General features: G+C 44.5%; 1 protein-coding gene across 1 annotated transcript in view; it reads right to left on the bottom strand.

Moving 5' to 3' along the window:
* Positions 1-24807, bottom strand: part of ANK3 (ankyrin 3) — a 393627-nt gene extending 368820 nt beyond the window's left edge. Inside the window, exon 1 of the mRNA XM_081861089.1 lies at positions 24696-24807. Coding sequence (XP_081717215.1) covers positions 24696-24767 — 72 coding nt within the window. The 5' untranslated portion in view covers positions 24768-24807. The remainder of the gene's footprint in view (positions 1-24695) is intronic.
* Positions 24808-25489: the final 682 nt, after the last annotated feature.

The following is a 25489-nucleotide window of genomic DNA, read 5'->3' on the forward strand; positions in this document are numbered from 1 at the left end:
GAATACAGCGGCTTGATGAAGCCTGCATGTGCAGTTTTTGTATTTCCATCACCCGCATGTTGGCACAATCATGTGCTCACTGGGAGCAGTTGCTACTTGCCCTTGCAGAGTTGCAAGCTGCAAGACTGGCCTGTATGTTCTGTGCCTTAACTCAAAGCAGGAGTAATGCATGACTCCCTAAGATCTCAATTGTCATCTTTGGTCTTTTCATATGTTTTTTTCTTAATAGGAATGTTACTCAATGGACACCCCAGCCTCCAAATTAGCACGAAGCTTGAAATGTCGTATTTTAAATTTCGTAAACGTTCAAACAGAACAGTCATTTACATTCTCTCTTCATAAAGAGAACCATCAGTCAAGACGAAAAACTATTTGGCTTTAATTGTGAGGAAGTAATAGATTATTCCTGTATAAATGCTAATCAAGCCTAATTTAGTCACCGCTACTCCCAAATGACACAAATGATGAGAGGACAAGTACAAGCAATCCTGAGCATACTGGAGGGAACTCTTCGCAGCCACACTAGTAATTTGTGGTTCAAAAGAAAGGGGAGGAGTACCAGTTTTTGTACAGCTTCCCTTTACAATTACCTGGAAGCAATTCTTACTTTGCAATATGCAGGACTATAACTAACAGTCTGATAACCAGCTCACAGGTGGTACCAGCAAATCCCTAATCACTGCTTTTTTTGGGGGGGGGACTCAGGGGTACCAGCCATTCCCATGCCCACCTGGCAATCTTTGAAGCTATGGCAGAGTGGTCCAGCAATAAAACTGCTAGCACATCTGCAAAGCTAAGCAGGGTCCGGCATGGTTTCAAATTGGATGGGGAACTATGTGTTGAGTTTCCTGTGTTGTAGGGAGTTGGACTAGAAGACACTCAGGGTCTCTTCCAATTCTATGATTCTGTACTTCTTGGTCATGTGGGAATGCCTCACCTGCAAGGGTGCCCTATGTTTAGGGAGCAGGGAGCATCTATTCCCTTTATCAAGGAAGAAGTTAACCAAACTGCCCTTGAATACTTTCATGGCTCAATTGCAAAAACATATACTCAACAGTATTTGGTTAGAAGAGTTTCCTTGTATACACCCCATCATAAAGATAGCAGTGCTGATCAACAGCTACAAAACATTTCACTTAAAAAAAGGTGCCTCTATCATGCAGAACATGTACATAGGCCCATTGAGTTGTTTATATAAGACGCTGCCCACCGTATCAATATTAGGTCTCCCATACTTTTAACAGTTTTATAGATGAAGGAATTTTGGCAGGTACAGCTTTCTTATATAATGGTTGAAAAGGTGTATAGAGGTTCAAAGGTTGACCACCTATATCAGGGGTGCAGAAGTGCAAGCCCCGAGACTGAATGTGGCCCTCCGGTCCTCTCTATCTGGCCCTGGGGACTCTCCCAGGCCAGGCCAACTCTCCAGGCTATGTCCATCCTCCCCATCCCACACCCATCACCAGCCCTGCTCTGTACCCTCCTTTAGTGCTCTGCCTGGCTGAAATGTGCCCTCAAACTCTTGTACTGTATGCCTGAATGGAGGATGAATAGGGCTGGCTGGCTGGCTTTTGCATGCTTGGAATGTAGCCCACTATGCAAAAGGTGTGAATCACATCTGTTGTTCCATCCACTTCCCTGCCCCCACCTCACTCCATGGGCACGTGGCCCTCAGAAGGCTATCTGTGTCAAACTGAAAAAGTTTCAGTAGAGAATTGGCAAGGGCAGACTTTGGTCTTTGAAATTTCAGTAGCTCCTGTGCAAGGTGAAAATTTGGTGGCCCCCGCCTCTCTCCTTCCATTCTGACTGTGCACTACACCACAGTTGTGACACCCTGAGATGCCCCATTCAATTTGGCACCCAGTGAGGGGGGGGGACCAGTCATGCTGCTCTAAATCCACTTCTAGAATTGTCAGGGTAAATGTTGATGCTCCTGATAAATAACCATGTGAGGTAGGGAGAGCTGTTCCCCACAACGTCTCTGAATGAATCTTCAGGTAAAAGCTGCTCACCCACCTCCACCCCTCAGGATTATGGGCCTGGCTGATTGAAGAAAGAAGGTCTGTGCACTTTTATTGTGAAACCTGCAAAAAGCAACGAGTCACCAGGTGGCTTCTCTGATTTTTATCCAATTTCATTAATGAATACCTTCTCACACAATCCATACATGAAATAGCTTAAATACACTCAAAAGGGGTCCAAAATGTGGTATTCCTGCAAAACATGTGAAAATTCTTCAGCATATGAATTCAAACCTGCACAAAAAATACAGGCTGAGTTGCAGCTGTGAAATAATTTCTCAAAAGCATTCATTTTAATATGGCATTTGCAATCCAAAATGGCTCCATTGCCCTGCTACAGATAAATATTCAAGCTGCAGATTGGGCATGAGGTCTGAATTACCAGTAGCTTTAAATACTTTTGTAATATTTCAGGCTTACCCAAACAGATCTGCTAGTTGATATACCAAAGGTACATAATGGTGGAGAGTAACCATGGAAACACTGTACAACTACACATTTTTCCATGGCAACCAGGCCTCCATGGAATACTAATGAGTGACCATGGCAACAGGAAGTTAAAGAGAGGATGTCTGGAGACCAAAATATTTCATGTATCATTTATAAAAGATTAAAAAAATTGACAACTGAATGTACACATTTGCTTTATACAAACCCCAATTTCTGAAGTAAACAACCACAAAAAGCAAAGTCACTGGAATGCTAAGTACCACTTTTATGTAAAATAAAAACAAACAGAAAAAATATCTTACTGCTATATTAAACCAGAGTTCTTATGTTTTGATTGAACACAGACAGGCATAACAACTTAGCACAGTGGAATGAATTCTGTATTTCCCAAAATTTCTATGAAGTGCTGCATTCTGAGCTCTATGGTAAAGTAAAATGAAAGACAACCGGAAAATATTCATATGCCTAAATTCAAAACGTTTTCTGTTTCTCAACTCAAAAGCTGTGTGATGCTTCAGGCCTTTGGCCAACCTTAAGGCAAATGAAATGCAAAGAAAATTGGCATTTAAGGCAATTTTGCAAAATAGAGAGGTGGACAGTATTAAGGCATCATCCACATTACTGGTCAGAGGCAAAAATCACCTGCCATTTATAACACTGATGAACAACAAAGTGACCTACAGAAATATATATGTCAACAAAACAAAATAATGTGAAAATTAGCTCTTTGGTGGCAAGGCGACTAAACCAAGTAAGCTGTACTGTTGTCAGGGTCTATGCATGCGCCAGACATACAGAGAATTTTATGCTGGCCTTGTCACTCTCGTGCCCTTTCCACTCTCTCAAGCTTTAGGATAGCTCCCTCCCTTTCTCATTTTTAGAAGTGTCACATGCACACTTAACAATCCATTTTGAAAAGGAAACTTTTCTTAAAAGTGCAAAACTATTCTCAGTATAAAAAGGTAAAGGGAGCCCTGACCATTAGGTCCCGTCGTGGCCGACTATGGGGTTGCGGCACTCATCTCACTATATTGGCCGAGGGAACCAGCGTACAGCTTCTGGGTCATGTGGCCAGCATGACGAAGCCACTTCTGGCAAACCAGAGCAGTGCACGGAAACACTGTTTACCTTCCTGCCAGAGCGGTTCCTATTTATCTACTTGCACTTTGACGTGCTTTCGAACTGCTAGGTTGGCAGGAACAGGGACCGAGCAATGGGAGCTCACCCCATCACGCGGATTCTCAGTATAGGTGGGCCGATAAATAAGTTCCGTGATTAAAACCACCTTCCACTTTAAACTTGAAGAACCATTTCCCAGCCAGAGCTCAGCCCTGGAAAGGAACAGGCACCATCTGAACTGACTACAACGAGGAAACCTCCAGAGCAGACTGACTGCGAAAAAGAAATGAAATAAAATGTATGTGTCTTCTTCATCCTAACCCCCTTGTTGTTTTATCTACTGTAGTCACATTGGTATGACTTTGATATGTTCCTCTGGGCAAGGATAGGAAATCTGGTACCAGCTGCACTTCCCAGAGGCATTCAAATGCCTGTGACAGAAAGGCTCCCTCCCTTCCTCCTTCCCTCTCTTTTTGATGTTACAGGGTGTATGCAACACTTTCAGTTTAGATTATGGAGCTGCCAGAAGTCACCTTTTAATTCACAGGTAAAGAGTTTCATCTAAATCATCTGTTCTGAAGCTTAAACAAGAGGGACGAGATACAGTTTGTGGCATCTCATCACCGCCTATGATTTTACCTATCAGGGTGAAATTTCAATCCACGAGGCAAACAATGTGGTCTTGTGACACTGCTGTACAGTGAACTGCCTTCTGCCTTTCCTATGCAGCCAAAGAAAAGAGAAATCTGCTAGTAGTTTATCCCCATTCGTATGAAATGTAAAGCTAAATCGGAACATTCAAACTCCATAGCCACATTTCTCCATGTTGCTCCAAGTTCAGATATCAAGGCACAAACTTCAGACTGAAGCACACCCACATCTAGGCTTGCCACTTACTTTGCAGGGTGGTGATAATCTCTAGCCATAAGAATGGATAGCTGAGTGAATGAATGAACCAATGCAAACTTACAACTGCTGTCTCCATAAACCGAGAACTTTTTAAAAAATGTAGCTAAAGGAGCAACTGACAGATTGTGACCACCAGAACGATGTTACACTGAGGCACACATCCTATGGCATGGCCCAGGGAAAGGAGTTTGTGGGGAGCAACTGGAAGTTCATTTCACTGTGTATCTGTCACATATTTTGAAACATGAGTGAAGCACAAACCCTTAGGAGCTTTCACTGTGCATAACTAAATATACACTAATAACATTAATGAGTGAGCAAAGCAGGCATACAGACCGTAGGTTTGAACATACCAAAGCCAGTTCACAATACTCTCTGTGTGGTGAAGAAGCAGACACACTGACATAATGTGACATGGAGGCCAATGCATTTACAAGATTCACACAAACTCCCCTTTAAGAAACAAACCCCACCTTTTGGGAGTAGTACGTATGCAAATTGGGCCTTCACGCGGAGTGCCCACCTCACAAAACATTATGTGCATGATGGATATGAAAGCTGTGCATTGCACTCCCTTCTTCCATGAGAAGGATCACTAGCCTAGTAAGAGTGCAAGTTGGGCTGAAGCTGCTTAGTCCAGCCAACTCTGAGGACATCCTTGCACGTAATGCGAAGCCAGCATGAGCAGCTGAACGAGCCAGGATATGAAGCCATAAATCAAAGTTGGCTTCTTCAGCTGCTCACATGAAGGGAGGAGAAAAGTGGCTTCGAAGGAGCTCCCACGTGATACTTGTGCATATCCTTACTTAAAAAAAATAATTAAAGATTTCTTAGTTTAAAAAAATATGTTCATTCTCTGTTTTTTCAAGTTGTGTTTTCTACAGATCAGTTTCATATGTTGTGAGACATTAGTGTTGCTCGCAGTATTAGGTTGTGGAGAAAAGAGGGGGAGGGTGGAGAGGGTGCATGGGGTGGGATAGGGTGGTAATGCCACTTTGTGTATGTTTGAGGTTTTGTATCAGCGTCACTTGTGTGGGTTCTCTTTCTATTCGCTTGTTATATTTCCTTGGTGGTGAGAGAGGTAGGGGTGGCCTAGGGGTGGTTGGGTTGGCTTTGGTTGGCTTTAGTTAGATTTGTTTGTGGCAGGGGGGGTTGGATTTTTGGGTCAGGTTAGCCATATTGATTTGTATGCTCTTGGCGGATTCTTGTTGTTGTCTTGTTGGGCTATATATGTGATAAACGGAACCATACCGGGGTGAAGGCATCTTCTTCTATTTCATATCTGAGCTTATTAAACAAGCATGTTTAGCCTAATGTTGCATGTGCAAGTGGCCAGAGTGAACCTGACATTTAAACCCAAGACCATTTAAGCCAAGACCTTTTGCTGCTGGGCCTATGCATTTTGTTACCTGCTCACTTGCATTTTAAATTAAAGCTATGTTTTAAAAATCTAAGCATCCAAGAAGTAGGTGGTGGAGTTCTCTAATGAGCCACAAAATTTCCCCTAACCTATACTTGCCCAATCTGGATATGCTGGTCTTGAATGCATTTTGCAGTTTTTATGCCAAGATCTCTCAGATGTTTTAAACTTTCAAGAGTTTTTGCAAAAATGTACTCCACCTCAGGGTTTTTTTCCCTTTCCCAGTATGAGAACGGCTAAGGGAGCTGGGCATGTTTAGCCTGGAGAAGAGGAGGTTAAGGGGTGATATGATAGCCATGTTCAAATATATAAAAGGATGTCACATAGAGGAGGGAGAAAGGTTGTTTTCTGCTGCTCCAGAGAAGCGGACACGGAGCAATGGATCCAAACTACAAGAAAGAAGATTCCACCTAAACATTAGGAAGAACTTCCTGACAGTAAGAGCTGTTTGACAGTGGAATTTGCTGCCAAGGAGTGTGGTGGAGTCTCCTTCTTTGGAGGTCTTTAAGCAGAGGCTTGACAACCATATGTCAGGAGTGCTCTGATGGTGTTTCCTGCTTAGCAGGGGGTTGGACTCAATGGCCCTTGTGGTCTCTTCCAACTCTATGATTCTATGATTGATTCTATGAGATTGAAAGTAACTGGCATGTATGCATACATTTAGAAATTAGAAAATTGCACGTAGTCTTTGGAAAACCTACTGATAGGCTTTGAAAACCCACGATATAGTGCAGTGTTTCCCAACCGGTGTTCCGCGGCACACTAGTGTGCCGCGAGATGTTGCCTGGTGTGCCGCGAGCGAGTCCAAAAAAGGTTGGGAAACACTGGTTTCTCTTTCAAAAAGGAAACGTGGGTTAAAGCGGCGACACCGCCTCCCACTCACTTTCCTGCTCTGGCTTCCCTAACAGTTTTCCGAGTTGCGTCACTGGATCCAGCCCCCTTTTCCACATGTGACACGGGGCTGGAGGGAGGGAAAGAGGGCTTTACGTCGCGCACAAAGGCAGCCTCCTAGAAGCGCTCTGGGCCGGCGCCGTTTCACCGAAGGCGCCGGAGGACCCCCACCCTCAGCTCCTTCAGAAAGGAAGCCCCGCCCCTCGGCTCCCTACGCCGCCAGGCAGCTCAGCTGACTGACGAGGACGTTCTGCGGTGGCGGCCGCCGCACAACCACCACAGGTGCTGGCAGCGTCCGCAGCGCAATAAGTAACAGCGCCTGGTGCTGCCAACTCTTTCTCTCTCTCTCCGGCCCCCCCCCAAGCTCTCGCGCGCCCCGCGTCAACATCGTCGCGCGCAGCTTCCCGAGCTTGAGGCCAGCCGCTGCACGCACGCGCCGGCTCGTAATCGGCTCCGGTTGTTGCCTTTCTCCGCCGAGGTCGGTGGACCCCGAGCCTAGGCTTCCTTCCCGCACCCCGCTTTCCGAAGACCGCACACCAGTTGGGCCAGTACATATTCCCCTCCCGTGACTGGAGCGGAATAGCCCTTTCTCTTCTTCCCCAACCCTTGTCGTTGGAGGAGTCCCTCAGTCCCTCGCTTTGCTGCCTCCTCCCCCCCCACCCCCAAAGCTTGGAGGTTCCCCGGCAAGGGGGAGGGAAAAAAAATTGAAAGTTACACTTTCGTGCGTCCCTCCCGGCGTGACGCTGCGCGCTGACGTCACGGGGCTGTAATGGTGGTGTGCCTCGAGATTTTTTTCATCAAACAAGTGTGGCTTTGCCCAAAAAAGGTTGGGAAACACTGATATAGTGCTTATTCCTACATTATCTTCTATAATTTCTGGGGATTAGGGACACAGAAGCCATTTGAGGGGGGGGTGTCAATGTTAATCACCTCCACCAGTTTTTTTTTCCCACCTCGATTCATGCACACACAGAAAGAAAGCAGGATGCAAATTAAATATGAAGAATCTGATGGCAAATATTCAGTAGTGCTCAAGAAGCCAGAAGGGTGGAAAAATACAAGGATCCCATTTTTTTTCATGTGAACATCCTCTGTTCCTGTTGTGCTTTTGTACAAATATGTAAAGGACTACAGCACCATCTGCTGATATTTTACACATATTGCACTACTATAGTTCTCAGAAAGGTTACTGCAATTAAAATTGATGGGGTGGAGCTTAAGTAGAATGGGAATCAGCAACTAGCAGTCAAATCATCAAATCTGATCCTCTGGGGTGCATCATCTATACCCTGTGTAAACCGATCCAGAGGAAGCTAGCCCAGATTCCCCAAAAATGTTAGGGAGGAATTCAGGGACAGAGGGGATTGGGCAATGTTAGGTTTCTGCCCTGGGAGGTTGAACTTATTGTTCTTTACAGTGGAAAATGGTTGAGCCACCTTCACTTCACCTGCAAGTGTGTGGAGCAATTAATAGAAAGCTCTGCTTCTCTTCAGCTTTTGGCGAGAGATAGCATATTGAATGACAGCTACCACGGAGTTGAAAGGAGCAAAGAGGGTTAAAGGCTACGATCAAAACAGCTGATCAGCATATGGAAGGAAGGGTAGAAGAACTGATTATTTTGGGCAGTGAGCTTTCATCATGTTGCCCCCTTCATTCTTCCATGATGGCCCTCACTGGTCCACCCCAATAGCATACTGCCTGAAGCGTTCAGAGAGCAAGTGGGTTTACAGCAACTTACACAGAAGAGAAAGCTCACATTTACAGATCAAGTGTCCCTATTTTCCATTAACAGTCCAAGGTTTACAGAAGCTGACTCAGTCCCTGACTGGATCCTGGGACATCCCTATTTTCCCTACAGAACCATTAGAAGATATCTGAAGGCAGCCTTGTATAGGGAAGTTTTTTTAATGTTTAATTTGTTGTATATTTTTATGTATGTTGGAAGCCACCCAGAGTGGCTGGGGCAACCCAAACAGATAGGCAGGGTATAAATAATGAAATTATTATTATTATTATTATTATTATTGATGATGAAATGTTGGAGGGTATGCATTTAAGATAGAATTCTGTGGTGTCTTCTGTAGGTGGTGGGGACGCGTCAAAACAATCTATAGCTAATTTTCAAAAAACTCTTACAGACAAGTATTGGTTAACAAAAAAGCAGGGTTTGCGAGGTATAGTGGTTAGCTACACTGGCCTGTTCCCCTCACAGGGCATTTTTACGGTAAGGAATGCCTGCGGCTATAATATCCTTTGGCAGAAGCCAATGGGAGTTATCAGGTTTTATTTAGGACGGCCTAGCTTGTCAGGTTAGGTCACCAAGCCAGCAACCTCTTTTCTTCTCCTCTCTTTGCATTCAGCCTGAAGGAAATTTTCTTCACCCACCCAGACAGGCCCTTTTTACCAACGCTAGGCCAAAATCCACCTCTGTTTTCACAAAGTATCACACATGCAAAAACAGAATGCAACATTCTTGCTATCTCTCACAGGGAGCAGAGGAAATAGTTTTCTCTTAAATATTTGGACAGGGACTCTGCTTACCTTAAGTATATGTGGTGGTAGAGGGTTATTTTCTCTTTCTTCTACTTTAAAACATCATGTTGTGTTGTTCCAAAACCACTGTTAGAATATGGGCCAGTGGGAAGCAACCAGTAGACACTTCCGGGGGGGGGGGCACGGCAGGAACACGTCACATTGCATTGCGTTACTCCATACCCATTGGGAAGCAGCGGCGTAGCGTGGGTTATCAGCACCCGGGGCAAGGCAAGTAATTTGCGCCCCCTAACCTGGGGCAAGGCAAGTAATTTGCGCCCCCTAACCCGGGGCAAGGCAAGTACAGTAATTTACTCTCCCAAGCAGCAGCAGCAAGGCTTCTCTTTCCCCCGCGCTCTCCCAGAGCTGCCTCTTTTCTTTCCTTTTTTCCCTTTCTCCAAGGCTTTTCGCTTTCTCTCCTTAATTGATTCCCCCTCCACACCGCGGCGTTTCCTGGCTGCTTCCCCCCCCTTCCCCCCTCTCTCCTCCTCGCTCTGCTTGCCTTGCCCTGCCCTGCCTGAGGGCGCCCTGAGGAGACTCCACTCTCCTTTTTGACCAGGCGAGGTGGAAAAAAGGGGGGAAAGTCTCTTCCCGCCCCCTCGCCAGACTCCCTGCTCGGCTCGGCTCACTACCCAGGCAGCCAGTGGAGAGAGAGCCGCAATTACCATAATGTTCCTCTCCCTCCGCTTCGCCAAGCTGTCAAAGCCCGGCAGCAGCGGCCATGGCAGCAGCAGGCGCAGCCAGACCCCCGCCAGCCAGCCAGCCCGCCCGCCCGCCCGGCTTCCTCTCCTTTTTTTGCCCACGCTCGCTCGGCTTTGCTCTCCCCCTTCTGCGACCTCCTCGCCAAGCCGAGCGAGCGCGGGCTCTCTAACCCGTGGATTTTAGTAGGGGCAGAAAGCTGCTAGTGCGAGTGCGCCCCCCGCCCAAGTTGCGCCCGGTGCGGCCGGCACCCCTGGCACCCCCCACGCTACGCCACTGTTGGGAAGTGGCAGCTACGGAGACAGAGAGGGCTTTGTACTGCTTTTGAGTGGTGCCGGGCATTTGTTTTGAAGGGAAAAGGAAAAAATCCCTCTGAAACCTCGCATGGTTAAGGTAAATGTCAGCCTTTGCCCCATCCATTCTCCAAATATTTTGGAGAAAATTCTCTTTCCCCTTCCCCTCCAAGTTTCATGGGTGCTTCAGTCCTGCCCGAAACACCCTGCAAATTGTAAAAAAGGAAGGAAGAGAGGAACCATTTTTGGCCAACACTTGGGCCATTATGGACATGGAGGGAGACAACTGCGGCTAATGCTGATCACCACAGCATCCTTTCTTCTCATTTTTAAAAGATGTTATAGCCAGCCAAGCGTGTACATGGTTACAGATGCTCTTTGTATTTTTTAAAAAAACTTTAAAATATTAAATCATCTTGTTTTTACAGCAAAATGGTGCTTGTTCAAAGTGTATTTGTTTATTATTTATTACAAGTATTTATATACCGCTATTCATTAAAAAAAAAACCCAGAATGGTTTACAACAGTTTTACATGAAAGCATATAAAACTTTAAAACCAGAAATCAGCTAATTATTATGCAAATATATTGTCTTCATTGCCTGCAGGAGTCTGACGGAGTAGAAAAATCTTCAGCAGGCATTTAGAAATTGAAACAGAAGGTCTACGCCGAATCTCTATTGGTACAGGGAAGTTTTTAATGTTTGATGTTTTATTGTGTTTTTATATGTGTTGGAAGCCACCCAGAGTGGCTGGGGCAACTCAGTCAGATGGGCGGGGTATAAACAACAACGGCAGTATTCCACAAGACTGGGTTGATTACATTAAAAGGTTAGTTTCTTGTTGCTATCAAACAAACCTCACCAACTCAGGGAATATGTGCAGCAGGGCACCAACATTAGGGCAGCAAACGGAAACTCAATTTTATTCTTGTAGTTATAATGATGGTATGATCAGAGTTTAAAATGCAAAAGTGCATGTGCTCAGAGGGCTCCTTTTTTCGGGGTTTATAAATACTTTTTTGCTCTAATATATCAAGGATGTAGAAGCAGTTGTAAAGCATGAAATTGTTTGAAGGGGGGGGAGAAATGTTAATTGTGTGCTTCACAACAGAATACACAGACAAGACATCTAAGATCATTAAATCCAGGGTCTAAAATTGCCTGGTCGCACTGCTTTTGACAAGAGCTGCCATAGATTTACTTGGAATAAGTCTCACTGAACACAATGGGACTTACATCTGAGTAGATACGCACAGGATTGTAAGTTTCGAAATGCATTTGTTTCCTCTCCATTTAGCAGTAAAGGATTTCGTTTTCATGGGCCATTTGGCTTTCTGCATTTCTAAATCGAACCAGATAACAATGGAGCCGTTACTAAAACACAGCAGACCGTATGAGCCTACCTTATTTTAAGCATAGTTAACTCTGTGGATATTTGCATCTCATATACTAGTAAACCATTCTGAACAACAGACAAAAGCGTGCTCAAACACACACCTATTCTGGCACAGGAAAATCCAATACAGGGTAACTTACTTTGAAATTATTATAATACGGATGACCTATTGTACCAAATATGTAGAGGTGTTCTTGAAATTTTATGAATAAAAACAGCAAGGTTAAAAAAAAAAAAAAAAAGAGGTTTCAGTTTCCAGTAGTGCAAAACCTTCAATACTTTTCAATCCAAACTTCCAGTACCTTTTACAGTAAGTCATGACATATGCTCTGATCAAAGTACCTAGTGAGCGGTGCAGCCGAGATTATTGTACTTACATCAGCAGCAGGTGCCATAGCAAGAACAAAAGGAAAGTCATAATCTTAGATAATACCAGACCAAATGGGGGGGGGGGACACCTCTAGTCATCCAATATAGCAGCCTCAAGTTTAAACATTTTCCAATCCGTTCTCTATGTCTTTCAGACAGAAAGCTTTTCATGGCTGTCATGCTCGAGTGCCAAATTCATCTATGCGCTTGAAGTGGTGAGCAAGCGATGAGATGACAACAGCTGCAGGTGTCCCAAGTTTACTTTGTCTGCCAGGAAGTCATGTGACTTCCCTTAGTTTCCTATTAGTGCTTCGATTGACTTTAGTTCAAGTAACTAAGGTCAAATGTTCTAAAGAGCTGCTGTGAATGGAGGTTAAAAAGGACACACCCCTGACCTGCTGACTCTTAAAATGTCTATTGAATAAACTCAGACACATGAATATACGTTAGATGCATAAATATGGTGCACCATATGCACACCTAAGGGAGGAGACTACTTTCCATTAACATGTTTCCTCTGGTTACTTCTCAGTTTGACTACTGTAACACTTCACAGGAGTCTGCTCCTGAAGACTGCCTTGTTTGGGCTGCAGAGAATGTGGAACAGCTATACTCTGCAAGTTACCGTAATATCCTACTGATGAGATACTGCCTGAGGCAAAGTTATCCTCTACTAGAAAAACAGGGCTTTTCCAGTGTCAGCATACAGAACCATAGAAATGCAGAGCTGGAAGAGACCCTAAGGGTCATCTACTCCAACTCCCTGCAATGCAGAAATCCCAGCTAAAGCATCCATGACAGATGGCCATCCAACCTCTGCTTAAAAACCTCCAAGGAAGGAGAGTCCACAACCTCCCAAGGCAGGCTGTTCCATCAATAGCTTTTACATGATCTTTAGGAGACCACCTTCTTGTTCAATGAGACCTTCAGAAGGCTGTGTCTTCTCTTCTGCAAACAAAATACAATTACTGCTGTTGCGTTCGTGTTTCTGTAAATTGCTTTTAATGAGCTGTTTTATTACTATTGAAACTGTCAGCCACTTTGAAGGCCTCTGTGGCAAAAAAAAAAAAAAAAAAAGGCAGCCCGTAAATGTTAATGCACATTAAATAAGTCTGCTTAATGTATAAAGATATTCTAGCCCTAAGGACATGCAATGTGTTCATTAAATTTGCAAAACAAAGGGTAATTTGTGGAATTCCCAAATAATATCCCAAGGTTAAGATATGAGGAGCCTTGCTAATGGTGCTTCAATAGTTATACACAATACTAAGAGATATGGACTGAACTACAGGATACCCTACTTCTGGAATTAGAGAACTGTGAAGACCCATTTACAGATAGGTAGCCGTGTTGGTCTGCCATAGTCAAAACAAAACAAATTCCTTCCAGTAGCACCTTAAAGACCAACTAAGTCAGTTCTTGGTATGAGCTTTCGTGTGCATGCACACTTCTGTGTGTATCTGAAGAAGTGTGTATCTGTGTGTATTCTGTGTGTATCTGAAGAAGTGTGCATGCACACGAAAGCTCATACCAAGAACTGACTTAGTTGGTCTTTAAGGTGCTACTGGAAGGAATTTGTTTTGTTGTGAAGACCCATGTTCACTTTGAGCCATCCATCGTCTTTCAGCCTCATCTACCACACAGGGCAGTTTTGGCAATAAGCAGTGGGAGGGGGGTAAATGTATGTATGCTGCCATTGTGTTAGCTACAGTGGTTTTCACAGTTCATTATGTGCCTTTATGTTAAGATACAGAAAGCTACAGTGAACCAAGTTACCCAACCCCCCCCCGAATATATTGCTAGTATCTTCCACGATTCTTATGCTCACTACCAAACCAGTTGGTTTGTGGCTACCTTATTTCATCACCACCTTGCTATATGAATCAGCCTTAAGTCTGGGAATCGCTTGGGGCAAGATTATGGATGGGGAGATCTGTACAAATGAGGTGTGCACCTCTATTTCTTATTGCATCATCCCAGATTAAAAAGCAAAACTGTGACTATAATAAAACTCTAAACAGCATATTCAACATTTTAAGCCTCTTCAATCTCTACCTCAGTTTGCTCACCCTCTTCTCTACATGCACATTGGCACTAAGTTCAGCTTAGCTCCCAAGGCACAGCAAGCAAAGCTGTGCAGCCACTTGTTGGGTCCTAAAAAATGTGCTGTGCCTCTCCCTCATCTGTTTTCAATTAGCCTTAGCTGCAACACTCAACCTGCCTCACCAAATCTAAAGGGGGGTCTCTAGCTAAAAATGCAAAATTTATTTGCCCCCCCCCCTTTGTGTAACAAGCGGCTGTATATTCTCTCGTGAATCTCCTTAGTAAAGTCATTCAAGATTTGACTCCAAAGACACAAAAGACCGGAACAAAAGATATCTTTCAAAAATTAAGGAGGAAAAATGTTCTGCATACACTTAACATGCAAAACTGTGTATCTTGAAAGAGGGGATTGCTTTGATTCTCCTGTTAATTAAGAAAGTTACAGAAGCATAACATTACTTAGTTGAAAATAATTTAATAACCTCCTAATTCTTATTTTAGCTCATGTTTTCAGGCTCTCTTTAAAAAAGATTGCTCATCATCTTCATTTAATCAATGAATTGTACAGGCCTTTAAAACAGGAAGGTATGATTTATCTCCCCTGCCCCTGCCCAAATCACCTTTTTATCATGGTCACACAAGACTCTTGGCATTACTTTGTTCCTTAAAAATAAAATAAAATCAAGTTTCATCAAAGTTTTCAAAATGTTAAGAAAACGAACAACAAAAACATGCCATCGCTGGGAACTCACGGGCAGAGGCATCTTATCACTTCCAGCTTAGGCACAAATGGAATTTATGGAGTGTACAATGACCATATCACCCAAACCCAGAATTGGCTTACTCTAACACATACCTACCACATGAATATTGCTTTCCGTTTCCTCATATCCATACCAGCGTAATGGATACAAGGTGTTATTCCTACAGGAGAGTTTCATTCATGTCCATTGCCACTGGAGAAGCAATGTGAGGGTTAAATCTTGAATTCTGGTTTAGATGGGGGATGGGGGGGGGGTCACTCAGATTTGCTCCCAGTTTAACTCATTTAGCAGGATTCAAAGGTCCCCATCCTATGCAAACTTCAAGTCTTTGGTAATGCCCGTATTACCAATTAATAGTGTGTACTAGTAGTTATCTGTACATAAGGACTGTTTATGTTATATGATTTTGTTTTTTAAGTTTGGTAAACTCTCCTCTACACCCTGAAGCAGTCCACTCTTATCATCTCATGTTTCTACAATGCATTCACCCTTGATCTCTTTTTTTAAAAAAAATAATAATTTTTATTAGCTGACCAATCAAATCACATCAAATCACATCACATCACATCACATAAATTCCGCATTACAAAGCTGAATTTTAAATTTTTGTTGAGGGGACCCATATTTCAAGTTCCGAAGGGGGATTCCGATCACCTTCTTGCTACTGCGTTAATATCCAAATCAGTCCAAATAATGTTCATAATTCTATCCAGTCTTATCTTGCTGTTTCCACATCTCATCTTGTTCATATTTTTTTTATTTTTTTATTTATGATCTCTTCTGATAATCTCCTTAAGCAGATAAACACCAATTATAATCCTGTGTGAATTTTTCCATTCGTCCAATCCTCATATCAAGATGGTTTCCATATATCATCGCTTTCATAAATAACATCGCTCTTCCCATCATTAATCTAGCAGATCTGTTGCTCTTAAGTCCCTCTGAGGAGTCTCACCCATAATATAAAAACAGCTCTGTTCCTCCTCCCAGACTTAAGTCCTCCGACAGAACTTGCCAACATGGTGACGGTATTTTTAACTGCGTCATTCCAAAGCTCTTATATTTCCACGATCTTCTTGAAACATGCTTTGGTTAGAAAATTATCTCCACACAGACATAAATCCACATCTTAAGTCATTAAAATGGCATTTCTGACTTGTGAGGGGGGGGGATTCTTGTTTAATCACATAGAGGAAAGAAAGGAAAGTTTCCCCCCCTCCCCCATCCAGTCCCTTTGCCATACCGAGCCTTGGTGATCTTCTCATGATTTATTCTTGTTCCTCCGACCCGTCTTGTTTATCAGAGATCTCTTCAGTTAGCAGTTTTTACTCCCCCTCCTTCCTTGAAATATGTGCATTCGCTTCCTCCTAATTGTTTCTTTTGAAGTTATTGCAGCTAGAGGCGCGGATCAGAGACAGCGTCCAGGAGCGCCGAGATCCACAGGAGGGCTTTCTGCCTAGTGCCCCCATCCCCACAAATTTGGGGGTGGTGTAGGGCACAGCAGGCAAGGGCAGCCCCCCCACAACCTTGGGGGGGTAGGGAGGCTATTTACTCCCATCTCAGCCTCTTAATTATCTCGTGTGGGTCGGAGAGATGTTATTGTCAGCCATCTTCCGATGCGCCCCTAGTGGCCCCTCATCCACCCTTGATCTCTTAATTGATTTGTTCCAAAACCCAACCTATGTAACTTATACATGTTGCAGAATCATACAGTGCAGCTATCCATGGACTGTATGATTTGCATCTGCAAGGGGGATGGCTGCATATTTGCAAGTTTCTCCATGGGCAACCGCCCCCTGCCAATTGAAAGGGAAAATAATCCTAGTCTAGGTGCAGAATTTACCTGCACCTAAAAGGCTCCTAGGAGGCTAGAGGGATATTGCTGCTGCTGTGAACACTGAAAGGAAGACCCCCCTCACTGCTGCAAGGCCTATTTCCACCTGGCCTAGGGGGTGGGGCCCAGACTTACCTTGAACAGATAAAAGAGGCTCCTGGAAGGCCAGAGGGACATTACTGAAACAACTCTTGGGTTGGGGCAACTGGCAAAAATGTTTTACAACTTTTTAAACGGTTCTAATTTTGGTTCCTCTGGTTTGTTTTTGTCTGGTTGTGGTTGGTTAAATGTTTAGTTGGGGTTGGTGATTATTTTAATTTGGGTATAAGTGTAAACTCTTATTGTTATTATTGGTTTCTATTGATTTATTGGTTTGTTTGTTGCCTGTATAGGACATTCTGTTTCTTAATGTTTGGTGTTTTGTTGTGGTTTTATATATGTTGTAAGCCACCCAGAGTGGCTGGGAAAAGCTGTCCAGAGTGGCTGGGGGCAGAGCCTCAGATATGTATTGATTTTTACTTATGGAGGGGCAGCTGCCCCCCTTGGCTACATCCAGGGGGGGGGGGCACAGGAAGGAAGCAAGGTTGGAAGGGGGTCACAGTCAGAAAAAGGCTGAGAGCCTGATGGTCCTGCTCCTGCCTCTCTCCACCTGGTCCAGGGTGGGGCCTGACAGGCTTCCTAAGGACTGCAAAGAATGGGGTATTTTGGGGGAAGTTTTGTTGGGCGTTTTTGCTGCTGTTATTGATATTAATTTTTTGTATCTTTTTATGTGGAAAATGCTCATTTTGGTTATGTAGTTTTTGATGTGTTTGATGTGTTATTTTTATGACTACTTTTTATGACTACTTTACTATGTTTGTATATAAATCTTTTCATATTGTAAGCCGCCTTGAGCATTGTTTTAACGGTGTGAAGGTGGCATACAAATAAAATGATGATGATGAAACACTGATCTAGGGAACATGAAAGTTTAAGTGCTCCTTTCCTGGAGTTGCTTTTATGAAATGTTCCAAAAGTGTAATTTGTATTTTTGAATGTATGGTGGGTGGGTGTTTTTTTAGTGAAAACCAATTATTTTAAAAGGTGCAGTAATAAGCCCAAGCTACACACAAGAATTCACTCAAATGGAGTGGTGGGTGCTATGATGAAAATTGCAGAGGTGTAAATGGGTAATATACAACTTACTCACACTTAGAGTAGACTCATTGATTTAACTGAATATACTCCAACCAGGAACCATTTTGTTCAGTGTCTTAAACGGATTTTTCAAATTACACAGCTATGACTGGGTTCTTGTAGTCTTGGGACTTTTGAAGTGTGAGGATCAAAATCCTGACCCCTTGTTAAGTTGCTTACCTGGGAAGGGCTTTACCAATTCATATGTCATTTAGATAATAAAGAGTAGCAGGTACTTTGATTCAGTGGCTCCAGCAATGTATTCCAACAAACAGGAGCTTCCCCACTAATTTCTACAAGACAGACAGATCCTATTCAAAATGCATCATACTATTTGTATCCTTACACCACAAATTGTTCTTCAAACACAACCACACTGCTGTTCCTGTACTACTGGTATTATAGGGCTTCTCTGTCATTCTGCCAATGACATTTGGATTTAGCCAAGTTTCTAAGACGTCCATTGTATCAATAGCCACATTTAAACTCACAGGCTCCCAGGATGTGTGTGCAACCACTATTACAGTACTTTACTTACTTACTTACTGATGCACACGTTTAAAGAGAACTATTATAACGTAAGAGAGAATAGAGCTTTACTAGAATGCTCAGTACTAGAGAGGTGGATTTTGCCTTCCATGTATACAATCTGCAAAGGACTACAGCGCCAAATCTGTGTTCTTCAAACACCTGCTGGCTTAGCTGCTATTTACCGTAATTAAATGCTCCTTGACCACTTCGCTTTATACACCAATGCTATGATTTTCTTTTCATTGAGTTGCACTGTGTTCTGTAAGAGAACAGTTCCATCAGGGCAAGCATTTCTGCTTCCCTGACAGAATAATCTACCAAGGCCCTCCCCACCACGACATGCTATGCTGAGAGCCATGGCGGAGCTTCATGCTCCGGCACCGGGGGGGGGGGTGTGGGGCAGAGAGCAGGTGGGGGCGGGGCTGGTGCACCACCCGCAGGGGCATGGTGCATGTCCTGGGGGCAGGGCACCCAGTGTGGGGGGGTGGGGGAGCTGTGATGGCACCCCACCGGGATTGCACTGCTGGGGGCGGTGAGCTCTCCCCGCACTCCTCTTCCTCTGCCAGTGTCTGGGGGTTTTCCCAACCCCTTTCCCCCAGCAGATTTGGGGGGGTCATGGGCAACACACAGGAGAAGAAGTGAGGGAGAATGCTCCATTGCATTAGTGGGAATCATGCTAACTTCTGCTACTGCAATGGATCTGCTCCTGTAGGACTGATGCAATTAATTCATACATTAGCAAATGGCTGCAACTACCCCACCCCCCACCCCATACACATGGGATGTTATAGATATTAAAAAACTTCGCAAAGAAACTGAATGTAAAATTCATTTGTCGCTGATTGAATTTGAAGCTAATCTTACAGTTTCAACTGAAAGACACCCTAGACCTTCTGGGCAACAAGCCAACCCAATATGCTTTATCACATATCCAAATCTTTTCTTTCTCGTTCTTAATGGGAAAGGTTTTGTTCAGCACCACAAGCAGTGTATAAGTACATTATATTTTGTGTCTTACCCTTGAGACCCAAATCGTGTAATTACAGAACAGTTCAAAAAGCAGGAACTATTCAACAGCAGCTTGTCTAGCAGCAGAACAACCTAATAAAATGAGGCCTTATGCAAAATGAACCTTAAGATATATTGAATGGGTTTCAGTGCACACTAGACCGAAAGACAGTGGTATATCAATGAGAGTTGAAGAAGAACTGAGTTACGTAAACATAAGGTGGCAAAGGATAGGTAGAAATTTCCTGGACAATGGCTTCACGCAACTCTGAAAAAGCATTATTTGCAACAAACATTTTTGTCAACCTGATATAGACTGCAGAGGAGAAATAAAAATGTGCTGCATTGCAATATATTCTTTTACAATGGCGAGCCATTTTAAGCCTCATCTGAAAATGTTTGCATTATTATAGGCCAGTGCTAGATCCTTTGCATTGCTGGGGCCATCAGCTATTGTAATAGTAACATATCCATATATCAGTTGGGTTTGCACAATACTTCAGAACTCTGTTCCAACCTTATATGTGAAGCTAGCATGCTCACCTGCCTCTACTATCTATACCAGGGTACCCCATCCAAATGGAGCCTATGTAGGTATAATCCCATCTACATGAGCCAACATCATGCAATCCAGGAGTCTGCCATCTGACTTTGACCTACACACAAAGGATTCTATGTGTGAAGGTCACCTTGATGGGATGGGTCATCCCCAAGTAGGTGGTGGAGGCGTGGTCAGCCCCCCAAGTCCATGTGTAGGGCTTGGGGATTAAACTTCACAAATATCATCCAAACTGGTCCATTGTTTCACTAAAGGCATAACTGGTTGACAATTTGCTACCAAACAAAGCTCAATGTTTTTTCATTTGTATACAAAACTTTAAACAACTTAGAGCCTGACTGTTTAAGAAACTGCCTCCTTCCATACGTCCTATGCAGTCACTGAGGTCACAGGTAAAGGCCTTCCTGCTGGTGCCACTCACCTCCAAGGTTCATTGGACAACTACTTGGAGCAGCACATTCACTGTGATGGCACCCACATTATGGCGCATACTCCCTTCTGACATGTGTGGCATGTGATATGTTTTTTCCCCCTTTTTTGTTATTGTTAAAAACATTTATTCAGCAAGTCTTTGAGGAGTAACAACATTGCCTTTCATTCTCATTTTGTATGCCCTTCAGATTTGTGCATTTTTTTTTATTTTATTTTTTTGGTATTTTATACTTTTTTCTACTTTTAATTTGCTGCCTACCACTTGGAAATGTTTTTTCTACAAATTATCATTTTTAAAAAATCAATAAATCATTGAAGGGGAATAGTGAATAAGTTGGATCCAGAGGTATGCAATGTTAGGGTTGAAGCCATTGTGCTTTCATGCTATTTTGGTCATATGTATGACCTTCTACCTCAGAGCGAGCTCAGTTGAAACCTATTGTTTCAACTGATAGGCTAGAACTTGATGAAGCCACTAGCCCACTTCTCCATGAAGCAGCTTTTCAACCATTAAAAAGAAACACTGATTTTGCTTCTTTGTAAGAATGAGGCAGACACCTGCATGAAACATTGGGAAGGGCAAGGCATACTGCTGTGTGAGCATCTGATTTGCTGGTCAGTATATCTGTCAAATGTACCGTGATGACAGGAGGGACATTGTGGGAAAAACCATCAGCAACCAAAGAGTGAAAGGAGCATACTCACACAGCCAATGCCCACAAATTAACTTACACCACTAAGAACTGAGCAGAGAGTGAAGCATTGGGGTACAACCCTAAACACCTGAAGAACTGCTAGCTTCGAAAGGATCCAGTAAAATGAGACAAATCATGCCAATGGGAAAACTAAAGCCAGACAGAAAACTCATTCCTATGACCCTATAACATTGCAACCTTTGACAAATAGAAGTATTTTGTGGGTATTTATTAGCTTCGTGTCAAATTGTATGAGGAAATATCATCCCCGCTTCTGACATATGCCTCACCACCATTCTGGAAGGGCTTCTCATTTGTAGTACAGTGGTACCTTGAGTTGCATACGCTTCAGGTTACATACGCTTCAGGTTACAGACTCTGCTAACCCAGAAATAGTACCTCGGGTTAAGAATTTTGCTTCAGGATAAGAACAGAAATCATGCTCCTGTGGCACGGCAGCAGCAGGAGGCCCCATTAGCTAAAGTGGTGCTTCAGGTTAAGCACAGTTTCAGGTTAAGAACAGACCTCCGGAACGAATTAAGTACGTAACCAGAGGGACCACTGTAATTGTGGCTCAGACTTGCAATTGATTCATGTGTGTTAAGACTGTTGACACTTTTCTGTATAGCAGAGAGTAGAAAAACAGTAAAACAAGATATATAGTGAAAAAATGTTGTCCCAATTTATTTCAGGCTACAATCATTTCTTGTGGAGAAAGAGAAAAACAAAGATGGTCTTGTTGATATTTAAAACCTTAACAGTATCTTAAATACTGTTATCGATTACTTTTCTGAAATATACACACCACAATTATTAAAAGTAGATATAAACCAACTTTTGGCACCAAGGATGGAGGTGAGGAGCAGCTTTAATCCGAATTCAAGGAAAGTTGTTATTAATTCCAGAAAAATGCATTGTTTATACCGGGTACAATAATGGACTCAAACCGCACCATAAAGCTTGATAGCCAATCTGAAGTGAAGAGGAAGGAGAAGTACCGTATTTTTCGCCCTATAGGACGCACTTTTTCCCCTCCAAAAATGAAGGGGAAATGTGTGTGCATCCTATGTGGCGAATGCAGGCTTTCGCTGAAGCCTGGAGAGCGAGAGGCGTCGGTGCGCACCAACCCCTCTCCCTCTCCAGGCTTCAGGAAGCTATCTGCAAGCCTTGCGCGCCCGGCGGGAATTCCCACGGGCTCGCAAGGCTTGTGGGCGGCAGCCTGCAGCCCAGAGCACGGGGCGCCCTCCGGAGGACGCCCCGTGCTTCGCGCAGGTGTCCGCAAGCCTTGCGCACCCGGCGGGAGTTGCCGCCGGGCTCGCAAGGCTTGCGGATAGCAGCCTGTTCTGGGGGCTGGGGAAGCTCGAGCTTCCTCCGCCCCAGCCCCGCGGCGGGGGGGAATAAATTTTTTTTATTCATTCCCCCCCCCCAAAAAAATGAGATGCGTCCTATGGGCCAGTGCGCCCTATAGGGCGAAAAATACGGTACATCTTGGAAACAAAAACATTGTTATATTCTTTCACCAGGTATTAAGTAATTTGTTATACACAAGCAATACCCACAAAAAGTAGAGCGCCCTGCACACTAGCAGGGTCACTAGTTTCTTTGGAATACTAATACAAAACACAGTTTAAACTAGTGAGCTTCCAATACCAGTGCAAGAAATCTTGTCCATTTAGCTTTAAATTTATTCACTGCTAATTCCCAAGAAGTGGATTTTCCCACTTGGTGTACATCTATGCCACATACTAAAAACTGGCTTCATTATCATTCTGTTTGAAGTAATTCAAATAATGCCACTATTACACTGTATTTTTGCAAGATGGTCCTTCAAGTCCCACGTCAAAAGCAATGGGAATATATCCAGGCCACACACAAAGCGGTTTGTGCGTGAGGTTCGCCTCACTAAAAGGAAAGATATCCCCGCTCTTGTCCCAAAGATTCAACTATGAGTGGTAAAATGTGCAAGGGATGTTCTCAGCTTAAACAGAAAGACCTGCCTGAAAGCTGGAACTGATTCGGTTCAAGGCACAACATGGGAAAGTCACTTGACAGGCGTGCTAACCCAGTCTTCAGAGTTTGCCTCCAGATTTTAACTCAATCAGGACAGTCAAACAACACTCAGAAGCATTAACAGGCCCTCTGATATTGTGACCATGGTCCACAGAACATGGACCACATTCCACACAAATTACTGAACAACATTCAAAGTTAAATCCCTGTTGTATTTACGAAACCCCTTCACTAACATTTCAGCTTCCTTATGCATTGAAGCACACTGCAAACGCAAGCAAGACTGCAATGAGAGTTTCTCAATCCCATCATATGCAAGTTTATTTGCAAGCATGTCCCACTGAGATCAAAGTAATTTCCTTTCAAATAAGTTCTTATTGGATTTGCCACCATGCTCTCTTCAGTTAGTAGTGTCTTTACCTCTCAGGCAAGCGATGCTGTTGACAAGGCTTACCTGAAGCTACAGGTGCGATTGCATTTGACACAGAGCCAGCAGGTTCAAAGAGAACTACACCCACTATTATGTTATAAAGAGCACAAAACTTCTAACACAGAGATTGACAGAATACAGACCGCCAATGTGGACCTCCAGCCTATTTCTGGTAGGTAGCCTAGCATCTGCTTAACAGTGAAGAAAACCTGCTCCAAAACAAGCAAACACTGGATTGAATGGACTTTAGGTTGACCCAGCAAGACACTTCCAGAATACACTCTCTTAAGATTTTGGATCACTTAACACAGTTGAGTATTACTCAGAATAGACCTGTTGAAATTAACAGACTTCACTTAGCCATGTTCATTAATGGGCTTACTCTGAGTAAAACTTAGTTTAATAACACTCATAGATTTGGATCGCTTGTCAGTTAAGCCATTAACTCTTGCTCTTAATTTTATTTGTGCAGCAGAAGGATATTAATTAAAAGAAAGTAGTCCCTGCTAAGGCTAAGCCAAAACTAGTTTTTATATAGCTTTCATTCTATCAATGGTGAACTGCTTTTTTTAAAAAAATGACTTTTTAAATGTTTTTAGCTGGTTCTTCTGTTTGTCTGTAAACCGCCTGGAGTCCCTCAGAGGAAAACAAATAATGCTATCCCAGTCCTCGCTTGTTTCCTTGCTTCAAACCCTTCAAGCTCGCTGCAGGACAGGATTTTTTCATGTAGGGGAAACCTGAGAACCCGCTTCCCTCCTCGCGCCGCTTCCTCAGTGGGAAGCAGGACCCGCCGCCGCGAACGGCGGGACTGAGTCCCGGGCTGAGGGCGCGAACCGCCTCACACGCGGCAGCAGTCCCGCGTCTCCTCAGAAGCAAGCCTCGTGGGCTGCCGCGCGGCTAGCGACAGGCTCGTAGCCCGAAGCGCGCTCGCCTCAGGTGTGACCAGCGCCGCGACTCCGCTGAGCGCAGCAGGGAAAGGTCACTGCGCTTCAGCTTTGCTTCCCGGAAGGCGGCAAGAGACAGAGAGCGAGAGAGACGCAGGAGAGGGAAAGTGCACGAAGAAACAGGAGGGTGGGGGGGGGAGAGGGGGGAAAGGGCCGCCCGGTGGCTCACCTGGTCCAGTTCTCGGGCATCCCCGCCTGGAGAAAAGGCGGCGGAGGCGGAGGGAGTGGAGGAGGAGGCCATGTTGCAAGGCTCTCTCTCTCTCTCTCTCTCTCTCTCTCTCTCTCGCCCCGACACACCTCTTTATCCCGCGGAGCAAAGGCGAGGCGAGCAGGAGCCCAGTTCGGCCGAGCGCCCTCACGGGCTGCGCGCAACTTCGCTCGAGGAAGTTCTCCAAGCGCGCTGCCGGGTTACCTCAGCGCGCGCGCGCGCGCCGCTCTCTCCCCTCAGGGGCCGCCAACAGGTTAAGGCAGGAGCCTGGGAAGGCGGGCGGGCGGGGGGGGGGGCGGAGAGACCCGCCGCAAGTTCCCAGCTCGTTGGCCCCGCCCTCCACCCCCACACCCCCCCCAGAGCTCCGGAGAGACCGGGAGGCGGGGCCCGGCCTCGCCACGCCACGCGCGGCGCCCAGGTGAAGGGGTCGCCCAGGTGGGCAGGCAGCCGGCGCGCGGAGCGCTCTCCAAGGGGAGGATTCTTGGGCTCTGGCACAAGAGCGCGGAGGAACCCGTGGCCAGGCTTCCTCCTGAAAGAGTCTGGCGATGGACTATTGGATGCAAGGCACCGCCAACCCCTTCTCTGGGATAGGTGGTCTGGGCTCAGTTTCATCCTGCCAAAAGTCCACCTCAAAAGTACCCGCGCCGGGTCCATGTGGGGGGGGGGGGAGGGAGAACAGAGGCAGAGAGATCCAGGGGCATAAAGTGAATTTCAAGACAAGGAGGCTTTTGTCCCATGCCTAGGAGCCAACTCCT

This window comes from Podarcis erhardii (genome assembly GCF_964252035.2).
Source record: "Podarcis erhardii genome assembly, chromosome: 5".
NCBI classification, from domain to species: domain Eukaryota; kingdom Metazoa; phylum Chordata; class Lepidosauria; order Squamata; family Lacertidae; genus Podarcis; species Podarcis erhardii.